The 18,095-nt window shown below is 34.3% G+C and overlaps 2 protein-coding genes across 3 annotated transcripts; both read right to left on the bottom strand.

Moving 5' to 3' along the window:
- Positions 1-1,148: 1,148 nt before the first annotated feature.
- LOC25483258 (pentatricopeptide repeat-containing protein At1g12775, mitochondrial) lies at positions 1,149-2,984 on the bottom strand. Its single transcript, XM_013611922.3, has one exon. The coding sequence runs from the start codon at positions 2,913-2,915 to the stop codon at positions 1,278-1,280; it is 1,638 nt and encodes a 545-aa protein (XP_013467376.1). The 5' UTR covers positions 2,916-2,984; the 3' UTR covers positions 1,149-1,277.
- Positions 2,985-4,616: 1,632 nt separating this feature from the next.
- LOC25483257 (cleavage and polyadenylation specificity factor subunit 2) lies at positions 4,617-15,774 on the bottom strand. 2 transcript variants are annotated; one of them, XM_024775881.2, is made up of 17 exons: positions 15,595-15,774; positions 13,524-13,951; positions 13,320-13,446; positions 13,116-13,231; positions 12,794-12,888; positions 12,546-12,697; positions 11,999-12,056; positions 11,817-11,924; positions 9,765-10,017; positions 8,962-9,146; positions 8,425-8,517; positions 7,441-7,539; positions 6,288-6,419; positions 6,158-6,202; positions 5,903-6,070; positions 5,308-5,382; positions 4,617-5,178 (listed from the first exon to the last, which is right to left on the bottom strand). In XM_024775881.2, exons 2-17 carry the CDS (start codon positions 13,936-13,938, stop codon positions 5,077-5,079), a joined length of 2,223 nt encoding a protein of 740 aa, XP_024631649.1. In that variant the 5' UTR covers positions 13,939-13,951; positions 15,595-15,774; the 3' UTR covers positions 4,617-5,076. The 2 variants fall into 2 exon arrangements, with proteins under 2 accessions (XP_024631649.1, XP_013467375.1); XM_013611921.3 differs by having other exon boundaries at positions 13,524-13,948.
- Between the last annotated feature and the right edge of the window lie 2,321 nt (positions 15,775-18,095).

The following is an 18,095-nucleotide window of genomic DNA, read 5'->3' as shown; positions in this document are numbered from 1 at the left end:
AAACTCAACGCCTTAGTCAATAACAGATCATAAAAGAGATCATTCAACATAATGTGAACTGTCAAACTCATTCTTTCAGGACATGCAATGTGTTGCATTATTTAGCCTCCAAAGGTAAAAACTATCGAGACAAATTGCATTAGTTTTAGAGCACATGATTCAGTCAAGTAGTTACTTATGCTAGTTGACGACAAATCTGACATAAATAACTAGTTATTTGGGCTGGAACATAATAATAATCAATCTTATACAAACAAGTGTTTATTCAGTTTAAGCTTCATGTTTATTCCTCTCTTGACTCTCATGTAATGAAATTATTATAATCTTACTAGAGTTGAAATCCTACTATATAATTATTAAAGTATAATGTCAAAGAACATATCAGTAAAATTCTAGAACAAAAAAGCAGAATCAAATATAGATACCTTAGGTCACTTGTACATAGTTTAGATTATTTATTTTAAGAAATTAAGCATATGAATTATGATTTAAAAGAATACCACAACCACCAAAATCTCCAATCTGTAAAACATGATTAGAAGTTTAGAACGCATAACATGATTTTGGATTTCCTCATAAAAATCAGTAACAAATAGTTATAGCAATCTGCATATTCAAGCAGTTAAAGAAACTAAAAAAACAACCAGTATGAAATGATCTAATATTCCCAATATGTAGAGATGGGTAAATCTAAAAACACCAAGGACTGCTTTTGCAAACTGTCCCTTCAATCATGGAGGCAGTTTTTTGTGATTAAAATCCCATCGTCGTGCCAAGGTTCACCGACCAAGCTCCATTCACCAACTAACTAAAGTACCACAACAACAAAACCACTAAAAGGGCTTAAATTATATTGCCCTCCTTTCATTTTGGCATTGAGCCATCCTCTAAACAACAGTTCTGCTAAATGAAGTTTCTTATAAAGATAAACTCATTATCCTTGTAATCAACATAATCCAATCGTGATATAAAAGAAATTATTACATACCGCAAAAAACATAACGCTCATACACGGGTCATTATCATAAATTAAAATCATGAAATACGGGTTTCCACAAGTAACTCATGACCAACAAAAACCAGGAAAATATCTTGCAATAACTTTAAAGATGTTTTAAAACGAATCACAGGAACCCTCTAGACATTAATTTTTAATAAAAAAAATAATCTCTTATAAATTGTTTTTGTATAGTAGTCCATGTTGAAATACATTTGATCCAGATAAAATAGGTAAACATTATGATATAAAGCACAAAAAGTATCACTTACTTATACATTTATAATAGACCTCTGGCAATCATTTCACGAAGAAGTTTTTCAGCCTTATCATTCACACCTTTTCCAAAGAGAGCACGAATAATTATTTCATAAGTTATAGCATCAGGAATGCAGCCTTTGGCTTCCATTTTTGACAGCAAGGTCAATGCTTCATCCAACAAACTTTCTTTACAAAGCCCATTGATCATAACATTATATGTTACAACGTCTACATTGTAGCTTTTAATCAAAAGATCCCGAAATATCTTTTGCGCATCATCAAGTCTTCCATCTTTGCAAAGTCCATCAATAAGTATATTGTATGTGAAGATATCTGCTTGAATACCTTGATCTTTCATTTTGCTTAGTAATGCTATTGCCTTGTCGGTTTGATGACTTTTACATAAAGCATCTAATAAAGAATTATAAGTTATTACATCGGGTGGCTGACCTCTATCAAGCATCTCATCAAAAAGCTTCCAAGCAGAAATTAATCTCCCCGATTTGCATAAACCATTAATAAGAGAACTATAAGTTATTACATCAAGCGTCATATTTGTGGAATGCATTTCTTCAAAGAGACTTACCGCTTCATCCAACATTTTCATCTTACATAATCCATTAATCATGATAGTATAGCTCTGAATATCAGGAGTCATTCCCCTTTGCATCATAGAATTGAATATATCTTTCGCCTTGTTCACTTCATTAACTAGGCAATACCCATCCATCAAAACACTATAAGTAACAATGTTCGGTTCAACACCTTCTTTCATCATCACCGCAATCAAACATTTAGCTTCTTTGACCTTTCCTTCCTTGAACAAAGCATCAACCAATGTATTAAATGTATAAACATCCGGATTGATGTTTTTCAATACCATTTCATTTAACAATACAAACACTTCTTTCAATTGACCGACGATACAAAACCCATGTATTAGACTAGTGTAAGTGAAAACATCAGGAGAAATCCGCTTACGAATCATTTCAGAATATAAATCAAAAGCATCATTTACATGTTTATCTTTACAAAGATTATCAATAATTATACTATACATGACCACATCAGGTCTGAAAAGCAGCTGTCTTTCGATGCGTCTTAGCAATTGAAGGGCAGCTTGCGTTTGTCCCACTTTGCATAACCCATTGATCAAAGTCCCGTAACTAACTTTGCTCAGCTGGAATCCTTGGGCAACCAATTTGTCATGAAAGTGAAGAGCTTCCTTAACGTCGTTGTTAAGGCATAGACCTTTGATAAGTGTATTGAAGATAATGACATCGGGATGACAACCCATCTTGAGAATTTTACCGAAAAGAGAGAAAGCGAACTTCATTTGACGGAGGTGTGAATAGCAATTGATTAAGATGCTTAAAGTGACAATGGATGGGTGAATTCTTTGAAATTCCATTTGTCTGAAAAGAGAAATGACAGTGGAGAAGTTGTTCTTATCGATCTTGACAAGAGAAGTTAATATTTGATTGAATTCGATAATGGGTGGGGTAGGACGCATTCGGAGCATGCGGTTGAAGGAGGAAACAGCATCATCAACATTCAGAGGTGTCGATTGAGAGTGAAAGTGAGATAAGGGAAAATAAGGAAGAAGAGAAGGTTTTGAAATTGAAAGAACCCTAGATCGAAAGAGTGAAAACAACATTGTAACCAGTTACCAAGGAGAACTGCTCTGGAGTCGGGAGTTGATGGATTCGATTTTGGGGATTTTACCAAGATTTTTCTTCTTTTTTTTTTGTAGTGTTTTTTCTTTATTTATTTGTACTCCTATATTTTGTTAACATTTTCCCAAAAAAGATTTCAAATATGTAATGATATTAAATAAACACTATCACAAGAGTAAAAAAAAAATCAACATTTATGTGGTATTTTTATTAAATATTTGTTTTTCCACATGTATGCGCGTCCATCTCATAGATCTTCGATGTACAAGCGGTTCTTGGCACGGGTAAATGTGTGGGGTTGTCCTTTATGATTAGTAGGAGTAAGCAAGTTACGTTTGGTAACAACAAAGATAGTTATGGCAAACAACCAACTCTTGAGCAGTAAGTGTTAGTTGAAGGCGGACTGAGAAGTAATGATTAAATAGTATTGCAAGTTATATCGTTTATTTCATGAGTGTGTTTATGCTTCCGAACCGAAATAAAGCCCAATGAAAAACGATCCAACAAAGTTAAGGATTTGATTCAGTTGAGTATGGAAATATTGTCGAAAAACTCATATGTAAAGCAATTTTCAAGAATCACTTGCAGTTGCAGCAAATGCTAGGGTTGTCATCACACATTCTGCAAAAGCATAACATTGATATCAAAGTTCTTGAAACAAAGATAAAAAAAAAAAAAAAAAACTTGAAGCAAGATTCATCATTCAAAAGAAGATATCATTTGATTCAACAATAAATTTGAATGAAATGATACGACATATGAGGCAACTTGAATTGTATAAAGAAAACAACAGATCTTCATATAGGGTAGACAATGATGTTGTTGAGTTTCATAAAAAGCTCACAATTTATTGGGAAAAATAGTTGAAGAAGTTGAAATGAAGCCTCAAGTTTATACCGAAGAATGGCTCCACCCTAGAACTATATAACACCGTTCGGAGTTACCTAACTTTCGAGGGTTTGGTTTGGCCTCCCTCTTGTACGTATTTTTCCCTTTTTTCTATATATATAATATATGGGTGAGCGGCAGAGGATTAGAGTTCCTTAGAGGTGCCGACCTAATCGGGATGTCCAGCGACTCCTTGATGTCTTCCTCACTCTTTATTAAGTAAAAAAAGAAGAGAAAAGGTTGGTATTTTTAGATTTTGAAGATCCTCTATATTTCCCAATTTGTTGTGCCCATTCCCATTTATACTTGATTGTTTCATTTTTTTTTTTTTCCTATATCCATTGGCTGCCTTTAACATGGATATTTAGACCATTTCGGGAAAATTAGGCTAAAATTATTTTATAGAATTCAGATCTAATGAATCAATGTTGATACTTGCAAGAGTTGAGCTCGACAGATTTGAAAAAGATTGAGGCAAGTAAAAGCTTGAAAATAATCATTGAATTGTGAAGGATAACTAAAGTATTGTAAATGATTGGTTTAAGAAGTGGTACTTTGTTACAACCTCCTCAATGATTTCATTTTGTTTGCAATCAAATATTCTGCTGCTAATGTTTGTCATTATTTATTGTGATCAATCATGCTTGATCAAAGATATTCAATCAACTCTCTTTTGATCAAAGAAGGGTGATGCTATATATCACGACTAGAATATCCCACGAATTTCATGAATGCTTTTTTTCTTTCTAAAATAACATTAAAGAAAAGGAACCACCATCAGATTGTCATAGTGATTCAGTAAACAATAAGTTCTTAATATAAGTAAAGGTCCAAATTATCAAAGGATGAAAAGAAACGATCTCTACACAGATTTGTTTATCTATCTAATTCAATGTTAGTGTCTAAACACTGCATATACTAGAGATGAAAAGTAATGACACAGACAAATAGGAACATATTAAATTCCTTTTCTACCAATACAAATAGAGCAAACACACTTGAAAAGTTCATATACCCCAGTTGATATATGATGGTTGATGTAAATTTGAGGTAGAAACCGAGAATAATGCAGTGTGATTTCTTCATTTAAAACTTCGAAAATGGATAACAGCTCCTGTGAATCTTGTTAGAATGGCTACGAAATTAACCATGTTTACAAGCATCTACATAGTACTTTGCATTCTGCCTTTTTTGGAAAACAGGGTAGGGAAGGTAAGAAGTTAACGGTTAGCCTATGCACTTGTACAACCAAATCTAAAGCAAGTAAAACTGCGAGTAGAGATAATCTCGAATTTTATAGTAATCTTCACATAGAGGACCTTCAATAATAATTTGCTGAGTACCAGAACCAGCACCCTGTTTAAAATATATGTTAATAAATCAGAATCTTTATCATAAAACTGAATATATAACCGCAGCTGTATTCGAAAAGTCATTTTCCAAAGAAAATATAAAATTTAACAAATGTTCAGAAGAAGCATTTACCTTCTGAGTTGCATCCCCAACCTTCCGAACAGTTACATATTCACCACAACGCAAAGCCCCGCCAGCAAATTCCACCTACAAAAGTTATCATGTTATGACACATTTTTTATAGGCTTAATTACAGTCATATTTTTACTCACTCACGGAATTGGTCCCCCATTTTAAAATCACAGTTTTGGTCCCTTTTTTAGATTTTTTAAATTAAAAAAAGGTGATATTGAAATTGAAGTTTTAAGGGGGTTTTCTGGTAATTTAATGGTTGGTGAGAATTTGACATCATTGGGTTGCATGACACATCATTTAAAACAATTCTGAGATGAAAAATATGAAAAAGGGACCAAACCCACGTGATTTTAAATTAGGGGGATCAATTACGTGGATGAGTAAAAATAAGGGGATCAAAACTGTAATAAAGTATTTTTTATAAAGTAGAAAATGTTCAGATTTAATTGAGTCAAGTTTCAGTTTCAGAACGCATGGTAACCCGCATTTTCAATGCTAGGGAAATGAAATGGAAATCACTCCATTTAGGAATAAAGAATCAGTGTAAGATGGAATTAGTAAACTAGTACTAAATCTATAGATGCAGAATTACCGGAACACCCTTGGTGGAGAGGAACTGCTTGAAATCTGCCAATTTCAAATCACCAACAAGAACAGATTTATGTGGATGAGGCGCTCCGGAAACGGGGAGAAGCGAAAGCATGTCATTTTCTGTCTTCCCTGCTTCAGCATCAACCCAAGCAACTTCATATTCTCCCAGCTGCAATTGAATTTATGTTTATTATTCAACACGATAACTGGCGGACAATTTGTACAAAATGAATCAGTTCAGACATATATTATATACCTTTTTGAAGAGTACACTACTCATTAACTTCTCAGATAATTGAACCTATAACCAGAAAAGCATAACATGATTAATTTTGACATGTTGGACAGCTTTTTCAGCAAATGTACAAAATTTTATGTCATTGCACCTTATAAGCACATAAATCAGAGGTAACATCAATAGTCTCTTCAATTTGGGGAGCGTAAACGTGAGGACAGACATTCTTTAGACAGTGCTGCTTCAAATGGTCTGTAGCTTCAGCCGATCCATGCACCAAAACCTTCAGGACAATAGTGAGATTCATCATCATGCAATGATAAACATGACAAATAGATTGCTTAGAGTGGAGTTAACAATCCCAAAATTGCTAGAGCAAGATGGCTGCTGTGCCGAAGAATATAAATTATTTGTACAAAACATTTTATAAATGAGAAAATAAAAATATTTCTCAAAATTAAAGACTAGTACACAATTAATAGGAATTTGAACATAAAATAGACTATATAATAGATGTCATAGGTAAGAATAGAACACATTATATATGTAAACAGATAAATTAGAGAAATACAAACATTAAAGTAATAAAGTGTGAAGGAAAAATGCAACACAACACATAAACAAACAAAAAAAACAAAAAACCAAAAAAATTAAACAAAATGCGCATAGTTATCATTAGTATTCATTTGATAGCTATCAATTTCAATAGTTAGCAAAATTGTCACAGCTTAAGCTTTGGACAACACACAGCCATAGACCATAGTTATCAATAGTGTGCATTTCAATAGAACTTAATACTTTAAGTAGGCATCTTAGATTTTACATATTTTCAAATTCCAGTGCCTTTATAAATAATAAGTTATAACCCTAGTTAGCTAAAATCCTAATTTGTTGGCCCTACTGAAAATTGCAGCCAGAAGGTCAAAGTATTATTTGCTTAAAATATTGCATCAGTGTTGTCAAATAGTGGCTATAGGGTAGTGAATTTTAACAAACTGCTATTGTTCTGGGATATGCGATTTAGTACGAAGTGTTGACAAACAGTGGCTATAGTAGCACTAATAGCACTATAGGGTAGAGGAGGAATTTTAACAGAGCACTATTTTCCACAATCCGCGGTTGACAACACTTTTTCACATCAATTAAAAATTAAAATAAATTATTTTCAATATCATATGGTTTTTAATGGTGGAAAGATATGGCAACCTATGAGTTCTGATCTATCCTCCAAATACAAGTACGTTATAGAAGATTTATGATGTGCCCCTGTTGATTGAATTGAAAAAGACCAAAAAGATCCATACCAGCTTTAGGGGAGCAACATGGGAGAGAATGTTCTTAATTGATCTTCCATCTGAACGACCTTCAAAATCCATGTAAACCAATGAACATCTGACTTGGACCTAGACAACAACAAAATCAACACCATCATAAGTAGATTCGGCCCATTTAAGATTCATACAAGTAGAGTAATAAATGCAGAAGTTGTTACAAATACAAGAAATGCAAGTGTAAATCCACAATCAAAACAAGCTTCCTTGCCCATAATAGTACTTCTTCTCTAATGTGTTTTGCAGTCTGAAATGTATATGTATCTTAGAATCTGGGTTGAACTTAACCCTACAAACCTGGTTATAAGGTGACGGATGTCTCCCACTTATAAACACATTATCAGGTCATATCTCTCTAGTGTGGGATCTCAACACCCCCTCACACCCATGACTGGATATCTAGAGTGTGGCCCGAGTGGCCCAATAGTGGGTGGCCCAGTGGATCTAGGATAGACATTAATACCATCTTAGAATTTGGATTGGTCGAACTCAACCCTAATGCACACAACAAAGCTTAGAATTTTAATAAATCATGAATGTGGTTTCAACTCTGTAACCTATTGCATCGATGTTCCGCCTAATATATTGAATTTAAGGGATAAAATAAGATAAAAATGCCTGTAAGATAGACTTCCATCGGAGACTATAATCTATCTAACTAAGGAGCAAATAAATAGTTTGGGGAAAAAAATCAGTTGCAGGGCTAATACAGATGTTAGAAAAAACAAACATAATAGCATCTGTTGTAAAATATCAAAGACGGGAGGAGAGACTTTTAATATTTGCAAAATAATAAATTTGGTGACAAAGCCAAAAATGGAAAAGGCGATTCAACTTCATTCATCCAATCAATATATGAATAAAGCAGTAATAAATTCCAACACAATTACATAAAATTACCAATCACAAGAACACGGAACGTAAAGATTTAAGAAAAAGATAGTGAGCGAAGCTTACAGTCCTTTCATCAGATATAACTTTTGATGGCTTTGTATCAAATATCAAACTTGCAGCACTTTCATCTAGTTTTCCATTTAAATCACCACCTACCTAATAGAAAAAATAGGAAAATGATAAACAAGTATTATTTTTCATAACATAGGGTTGGAGTGCAAATACCAGCAAACGTTTCTAATCACCAACAAGAAAACTTAGATCACAGCAAATATTTTTCATGGATAGAAGACAAATGTCTAACATTCCATATTTAAGTCATGGGGAAATAGTTAAAGACTAGCTTTACCATAAGCCGAACGTATCATATCATCATTTATAACATTTCCTACTCCTTTTCAATCCAATGATGTCATTAACCTTTATCAATGTAAATTATAAAAAACGTTATAAGCTTTTCCTTATAATGTGGTCTACAATAGACTAGTAACTCAGAACGGAAACATATGATATGAACACTAATGCCATTTTGAACAGGAAAAGATAATTCTAATGAAACTGGGATGTCACGAGGTTGATATTTTTAAAGCGGAAACTTACATTATTTGCTGCCTGGTCCATGTCTTCCTCCTTAATTACATAATCATCTGGATTTATGACTTCACCAAAATCATCCCATTCTGTTATATTCTCATAACAGGGAAACATTGGGGCAACACTAGATGAAGGGGGAACAAATCCATCAATAAATACATCTCGGTATCCTCCATTTTTAGGAACAGCCACTGCAAGTGCAAATTAAACTACTTAAGGGGTCGAAAGAAACATCGTTAAAAAAATACAAAATATATTCGGAGATGCATTATATTATACACACATGATATAGCTATTTTAAGGTAGATATAACATGATTATATTATACAAATTGCATTGTAATATTATATTAATATTACATCAGCAGGTTCAGAAAACAATGATAAAAGTGTCAGAAATGTTAGCTCCAAAATTGATTTATATTATATGGCTATTAAATGTAGCTTATTTAATAGATTTCAGTGATTGTTTTGTAACAGAAGGGAATAGATGAAGTTATTTATTCTTTTGTTTTAACACTCTGTGTAGCACTTTCCAAGACTCAAAACTAGTTAAAGATAAATAGATTCAGCTAATAATAGTAGAAAAAAGTATACATGACCCAAAATGGCATATAGTTAAATAAAACACAGAAGAAAATTAATATGATATGAGGAAACACAAGCGGATAATTCTAAATACCTAAGTGAATGCATTTAACATAAAAACAACACCAAATTTGTCATGATTTGTAGTGAAAGGAAGAAGAAGAAGAAAAAAAGGGAAACACTTCTAATCATTAGCTCCGAAATAATTAATACAATACATACCTTCTGGTGATGGTTGACTATTGCCAGTATCAATGATCATTGGATCAATAGCATTATTATCAGCCCCTTGAGATGCTTTAAATTCTTCCTCTTTCATAAGACTTGCTTTTAAAGCTTCTTCTTTCTTTATTCGGTTTTGCTCTTCCTCATAGGCAATTAGCTCTTCACCAACCAAAGGAACTCTCTTCGACACAGTGACTTTGACAGCTTTTGGAGGTGGATCAGCTTGTAGCATACGAGCTAGTGTGCCAAACTATGCATTGTATACATAAGGATCAATTGAAACATAAGATTAACAAATATATAGTATTTAAAGAAATGATTTAATTGAAATGAATAATTTATTACTGTCGATCAATCATACTCGCTGGTCACTAAAAATATTTAACTTTAATCATATCTACCTTAAAAATTATAAAAAAGGATGATTTGTGTATACTAGATAGTGTATCAAAATGTGGGGCCTAACTTATCCTTACAAAACCAGTTTAGTTTTGTAAGGAGGAATTAGGCCCCAGATTTCAACATGGTACCAGAGCCTATCCAAGATCTACCATTTTCGGGATTCCGCATTGCCACGCTCCATGCCCATTGGGTCTGAGCGTGAGGGGGTGTGTTGGAAACCCTGCCCCGAGCGTGAGGGTGTGTGTTGGTAATCTCACCTTAATTGCGATCTGCCCCTAGTTGTCTTGTGTTGGCTTGTCTTTGAGAGGGTGGATTTAGTCCCACAACGGTTAGATAGGAAGCTTGATCAGAGTTTATAAAGAGTAGGCACTCCAAACCTTACAAGCCGGTTTTGTAAGGATGAGTTAGGCCCCAAATTTCAACATGGCCTCCTCTTTATAAACTCTGATCAAGCTTCTAATCTAACTGATGTGGGACTAAATCCACCCCCTCAAAGACAAGCCAACACAAGGCAACTAGGGGCAGATCGCAATTAAGGTGGGATTACCAACACACCCCCTCACACTCGGGGCGGGATTTCCAACACAAAATTAATCTTTTAAAAAATACATCACAAATAAAAATAAGTCGCATTACCCAAGATCCTTATTCCATTCTCACTGCTCAAAAGACGTAAAACAAACTCTCAAGCACTATTAGCCCCCTCATGCTCGGGGCGGGATTTCCAACACAAAATTAATCTTTTAAAAAATACATCACAAATAAAAATAAGTCGCATGAGCATGACCCAAGATCCTTATTCCATTCTCACTGCCCAAAAGACGTAAAACAAACTCTCAAGCACTATTAGCACAGGTATAAAGCATTTTCTAATAAAAGAGATAAAAGGAATACTAAATGGTACAAGGGACGTGACGACGAAAAGCAACGAATTCACGTTAGCCATTGGATTAAATTTTCGAAAAGATTGTTCCTTAGATTTAGATAAGAGAACTGTTGAGAGTATATCATGTTATATCTACCTTATTGTTAGTATGTTATGTTAGTAGCCAGAGTTTTTTTTCTTTTCGCAGACTCGGTATCCAGCCTAAGGACCGACTAACCCGAGGGATCCAATCCCACCGTCCACGTGCGGGGGTACCCATTTAAAGCCAGAGCATAGCTCTATATGGACTTAGCCCACTAAAATTGGCACCGCGGGGAATCGAATGTGAGACCTTGAGAGGAGCACACTCCAAGATCCCAAGTCAACACCATAAGGCCAACCCAAATGGGTTGTTAGTAGCAGTTCAAACTCTAGAACTGCTTCTCAAACTCTTTCATATGTTCCAACTCAACCACTTGAGCCACACATTGGGGATGAATGTACAGGAGTTAGTTGTTTATTGAGTTGCCTAATCTCCACTCTCAAGCACTCTTGCTTCACTTTCCTTTAGGCTCCCTTGACCAAGAGTAGGAGTTTTCCAATGAAATTCTATCACAAGAATGCTAAAACACAATACATCAGAAATGTTTTTATTCTAAAGAACTCTTGCTTCACTTTCCTTTAGGTTCCCTTGACCAAGAGTAGGAGTTTTCTAAAGAAGTTCTTTCACAAGAATACTAAAACACATTACATCAGAAATGTTTTTATTCTAAAGAGTATACCTGGCCTCTTTCAGTAAAAAGCACAAGATTTTTGACATCGTTCCCCCACTCAACAAATATATCATGTGAAAAACCTGCTTCCAAACTTGCCATGGATGCTAGAACAACCTATACAAGATATGTGTATCAGAATCAGTAAGGAAGAAAGCCTCATAAAATATTAGCATAAGAAATCATTCAACCTTTGGACCGTCAGGAGCATTGTCGAGGTCAGCCTTGCTAACCAGAAGTGTGATATTCCTGCAGGCAGGCATTACAGTCTATTTTAAACACAAGATAAATGCAGAAACTAAAATATAAGGACATTAACTTTTGAGCTAATGGAGGTGCATTGCCGGTGTAAATTAGTTTTACACCAACATCCAAAGACAATTCATCATATTGCCACATTTTTTCAACATTTTAAAAATAACTAAAATATTTCTTCTTGGAAATTGGTTTAAAACTAGCTTACACTGAAAGTGCATATCTCCCTCTCTCTTAAATATTTGTTTAATACATATATAGGAAAGATCCTCAAAGTGTGTGTGACAACCTGTAGGTTATTAAAACTCATCTTTCACCCATGACTGAACAAAATCTTCTATTTTAATATATCACAAGAAACTCATTACTTTTAGGTTTGAAATTTTAAACAATAAAAAGGCACGGTAGCATCCCCAAGAACAAAAATGCAATTGACATATAAATATCTTGCTCCCAATATAAATCAAGGAAGACACAACTTACTTCAGAAGAAATATATTTTCACGAGTTTGTTCAAAGGACTTCGCTATGGAATCACTCATCCACTCAAGGAAACTTTTCACGTAATCAATAGTGCTGGATGCAACATATGTAAGAAAGTAAATAGGATAGTTCAAGTTTTCATCCGCCCAATACTGCAAACGGCAAGATCTGATGTCAATACATGCATGTACATTTAGGAATAAACTGAGAAAGAGAGAATATAAGTGTAAGTCTTTTCTTGTACTGACCGATTCCAGCATCAGAATAAGTTCCAATATTCGTCCAGCAGTGTCAACAGGTAGTAACACATTGCCACCTGCCCTTAGAGTCTTCTTTAAGATATCTAAATAATCAACAAGATATATGATCAGAAAAAACAAAGTATATAGTCTAGACAGTTTTCTCGTTTCGTGATGAAGACTTTTTAATGCTTGCATGCCTTGTCTTTGAATATCCCAGGCATAAAAATATTTCAGTTTTCTCTTAATAGCAACTCAAGAAAACAAAAAATGAAAAATTCACCTTATTTCTGTCAAGGTGTAGCAATTATAAGATTTAAATGTTAGTTACCTCCAAATTCTTTGTCCTTTTGACGTCTGTAAGGCTGATTATTCAAAGCATTATAAGCATCGGTTATTAGAACAGCCGGGCGAACAAAAGAACCTAGAACAGTTCCGTTCAAATGCCTAGTGAAAATTAGATTGATAAGTAGCTTACTTTCTTGTCGTTAAGAATATGCACGTTAAATTTTGGAGAAGTAAAAAAATAATTTACCTTTCTTTCCTATGATTGAAATCAACAGCATATATGACATCCTCACCATCCTTTGTAATTTTCCATATCGTACCTCCCAAAAGATGTCCAGCAGTATGTGGTGCAATGACGATTCCCTCTCCCTTTCCTAGTATTGGTTAAAATGAATGTCATTGATGGTAACAAACACATAATAAATTGAGGAAGGTGTTATGTTATTGTTACCTGAGAGATGATGATTCTGAGAGTATGTTAGCCTTGTTACAGTTTGGAAAGCAGAATCAATATCATCTAGAGTGAAGAGATCAAAGTCGGACACTTGCTTTCTGGAGAGGAAGTGGTCATACATAGTGAGAAGTCCCAATCTATAAACAGGCTCAGTTGAATAAACAGGAGCAGAAAGTCCAAGATGCTTAATGGCATATGGTAAGGCGGCAAGGTGAAGTGTATCAGGATGTGAAAGTAAAACAGCATCTATAGTTGATGCTACCCTGGAAAGGGGTTGAAGGAGTGAAGGGTCGAAGTGGTCATTCCAACCACAGTCGATGAGGATGTTGAAAGAATCAATGGAAACCAAATAAGAGAGAGGGTTTTCATTGTAAACTCCACAAAGTGGTGTTACTTGCACTGATGTTCCCATGATCTGCCTTCTTCTGTGTGTCAAAATAATAACATAAAAACCGATATGAAGCAAAAAGGAAAATGCATTCAGACATTTGAACAAACAGCTGATATCCAATCCAATTACATGAAACAAAAGCATCAATTTTTTAACATTCCGAAATTCCAATTCTAACTAACAAACAACTTGGTCATAACAAAATTTCATTTCCAATTCCCAATTTTGAAACACTAAAACAAGAAATTGGAAAATCAATTGGCTTACCTTAGAGTGAATAATGACAACTGAGAGAGAATTAGCTGTGACTAGTGGTGACACACTGGTTGTAAGAGAGAGTGAGAAGAAGAGAGTATGCAGTGTCGTTTGATTTTTTTCTTTTATTTTTAAAAAATCGGGCAATAATCATCAGGTGTGGCTATATGAAATCTAATGGGCTCCGTTTACGGTAGGGCTGTAGGAGACATTTTTTTTAAATGAATATGAACCATTGGATAAGGGTTGGATCAAAATACTTTTTTTTTTTTGAAGGAAAATAGCTTATAGCTTTTGATTAAAAATCAACGTCGTAATACAATGAGGTACATCATTAAAAGTATGGGGACTAGCTAAGAAAGTGGCCTCTCGTGCAAGAGTGTGAGCGACCTCATTCGCTTGTCTCCGACTAAACTCTACCATGGAGTTTTCTAGATACATATCACGATTTCTCCGATACTCGTCAATTATTGCTCCAAACTCGGATATATCATTGCAACCTCAATTAAAATAATCTACAACCGTCTTGGCATCCAATTCAAAATCAACATTATTGAGTTGCAGTTCATGCACCCAACGGATGGCGTATGAAAGTCCCAAAGCTTCTCCAACATCCGACGGACAAACAGGATTCGACCACATTGTTCTTGCTCGAATAAATTCTCCAAATTCATTCCTGATGCAGAATCCAAATCCTACACAATTTAAAGCTTCCGAAAACGACGCATCAATGTTGCACTTTAGCCTGCCATGATTGGTTTCTGCCATCGATTCTGCCCAATCTGCACACTGCTGGACACAAATTTTGACTGCTGCACATCTGTAATCGGATCAGCAGACCTGCCAGTCATTCCACCTTGCTGTCGCTTGCTGTTTGCTACACGCCAGTTGACCAACAGCTTCTGTGCGCGTGCAACAATGGCCTGCAATGTCTCTACTTCATTCTGCCATAGTTGTAGGTTACGGCTTTTCCACAAACTCCACAATACCGAAGCAAATAGCTCAGCTTGAGCATGAGACAGTTCTTGTAACAATGCGAAAATGAACTCAGCCGATGTGTTATTCCGCAGCATTACCGAATTCACTTTGCTTAGATAAGGGTTGGATCAAAATACTTATTATATATCTTCAACACTCAATTACTTTCTTTTATTCTAGTGTATTTATCTTCACAGCCACACAAGATTACAAAAAATTCAGTCTACTCTATCAAAGATTCACATAACACCACTTAGGACAATTTATCAAACACCTAAAAGGCAACAAGTGAAATGCATGCAAAAATTCATTCATCCTAAGCCAATAGATGAAATCTAATCTTTTCAATGCATAAATAACGCATAAAAATCCACATTAACTCAACAACAAAAGTTGCATTTGAGAAAGAAAAAAATCACCCAAAATCAAAATCGATGAACTTACTTGATTGGAAGAATAAAACGAAAATGAAGGTTGAGTGAGTGAGAGATGAATATAGAGCGGTGGACTTGGCCGTGAGAGATGTGATCGCCGGCGGCTACAAGCAACTCCGGCTATTTGAGTTCAGTGCTCGTTTCTGATGGAAAAAGAGCCGAGAGAATTCAACTTGGTGATAAAATATTGAGAAACAATATTTGTACATCTATTTTTTTGACAACTTTTGAAACAACATCTTTCTTATATTTACATATATTTTTATTATTTCTCTTCTTCTTTCTTTCTATTGTTTTTATCCAATAAAATGAGGTGAAAAGTGGTTGTCACAACAATTCCTCTTTTTTTGGTTACACATATTCCTTTAAAATATTTGTAACACATATTGAATAAAATAAATATTTTTATATTTTATATAAAATAAAAATCTTCTCATGAAATAAAAACAAACATATAAAATATTTGGACGAAGCCGATGTGGATTGTTGAGATGTTTATGCTAGATAGAAAAATAAGTTTTGTTACAAAATTACATATTTTTATTTCATGACGAGAAGTTTTTTATTTAAGTAATACGGCAGTCGTATAATTTTACTAATTTAATAACGAGTATAAATTTATACGAGTCCATGAACTTAAAAAATATTTATTTTATTTTACATGTGTTAATAATTTTACTAAATCCAATGTGTCAATTTTTGTTTTTACTAAATTCTATAAATATCATCTGCATGTGCATCTATAAATTTACGAGTACTTAAAATATGAATTTTTTTTTTTATTCGTGCTTACTCATTAAGATATTGGTCTTATACCAGCTCGTGGTAAATTTATATGCAGATACGTTGCATACAAAATTTTGGTCGTCCTTAATTATAAGTATAAACCGAACAACGTCAGATAAATACACTAATTTAAAATAAAAGAAAGCAGTTGAGTGATGGAAATGTATATTAAGGAATTTGATCCAACCCTTATCATATGGTTCATATTCATTTTAAAGGAAGAAAAAAACCATGTCTCCTATATTAGAAGACCTATTCAAGTCTCCCATCGTAGACGGAGCCAATCTAACAACTTCTTCATTTATATAACTGTCCCCTCCTAATTTTTATTTTTTTTACAGTTTAACCAAAAAAATTTCAATGGGTAAAATGGTCCAAAATTTATCATGTGATGGTTTAAAATTGTTCCATTTTTTTATCCTTTTTTTTTTCTTCCAATATTGTCATCTACATCATGAAGGTGAGAAAAACACACAAGAAGGTGGGTTGAATTGTGTGAGTCGTTTCTTCTTGTAAGGTGTTAAGAACAAATCTGGACAAAATCTGATGTTTCATATTCTGACTCAGAGTCTGAATGCAGCGGAAATAAATAACATGCAGATTAAAGATAAAGAGTCAGAGAGAGAAGAAAGACACAAATCAATTTATACTGATTCTGTCCTTCAAGGTGTTACTCTTCGTTACAATCCATACATAGTTCATCATGTAAATAACACGTCACATCGAAAAATACATCCTCAAAACATAATCTAATAACATAAATAAAATCCCAACAGTCCTAATAAGAGCACCACTAGTCAAGACTCCAAAAGGAAGCGGTAAAAGAATGCTTCAAAGCCATCCTCGAAAACTCACAGCAACTATACGTCCAACCCGCAGCAAATGTCAATCATCATCACAAGATTATAAACATGTATATTCATATTATATTAGTTCTCATACAATTCACTAAGTCGGTATAACAAACTTCAATCATCATCACAAGATTATAAACATGTAATCACATCATCAAATAATCGTCAAGTTGAACACATTGCATTCACACATCATTGCCATTGTCGAATCACACATTTTTCAAATAGTCACACATAGTCAAGTACACATCTTTCGCATAGACTCACATGTAATGTCCCTAACTTGACTCTATATGCATGTGGTACCGTTTTTGAATATCAGAGGTATGTATTTGAGTGATACCTCATCGTCAAATATTTGGATAATCATAAGCATATTACTGATTAATCCACTCATCGTCAAATATTCGTCGTCAAATAGGACAGACCATGAATGCATGAACATCACATCATGACTCGACAAATAAAATCAACAACATTGTCATATCATCATTGTATAAACATCATCATATATCATATCACAATATTTGGATAGAAATCTTGGTGATTTTGCAAGCAATCTTGGTGATTTGTCTGCTTTTTAGGCGAAGCTGATAGGTATTATTCTTGCTTTGGAATATGTGGCTTCTCATTCTTGGCACAATATTTGGATAGAAAGTGATTCGACTTCTGCGGTTCAGGCCTTTAAGAATGCTGATATTGTTCCTTTCCGTCTTCGGAACCATTGGCATAACTGTTTTCATTTGGGTCTCCAGGCTATATGCTCTCAAATTTATCGTGAGGGAAACTGTTGTGCAGATAAATTAGTTGAGTATGGACATGCGGTTGTGGGTACTGTTTGGTTAGACTCCATGCCTTCGTCTTTGTTGGC

This window comes from Medicago truncatula, chromosome 1, assembly GCF_003473485.1.
Source record: "Medicago truncatula cultivar Jemalong A17 chromosome 1, MtrunA17r5.0-ANR, whole genome shotgun sequence".
NCBI classification, from domain to species: Eukaryota; Viridiplantae; Streptophyta; class Magnoliopsida; order Fabales; family Fabaceae; genus Medicago; species Medicago truncatula.
The sequence above is the reverse complement of the archived record's forward strand: the minus strand, read 5'-3'. Positions and strand labels throughout refer to the sequence as shown.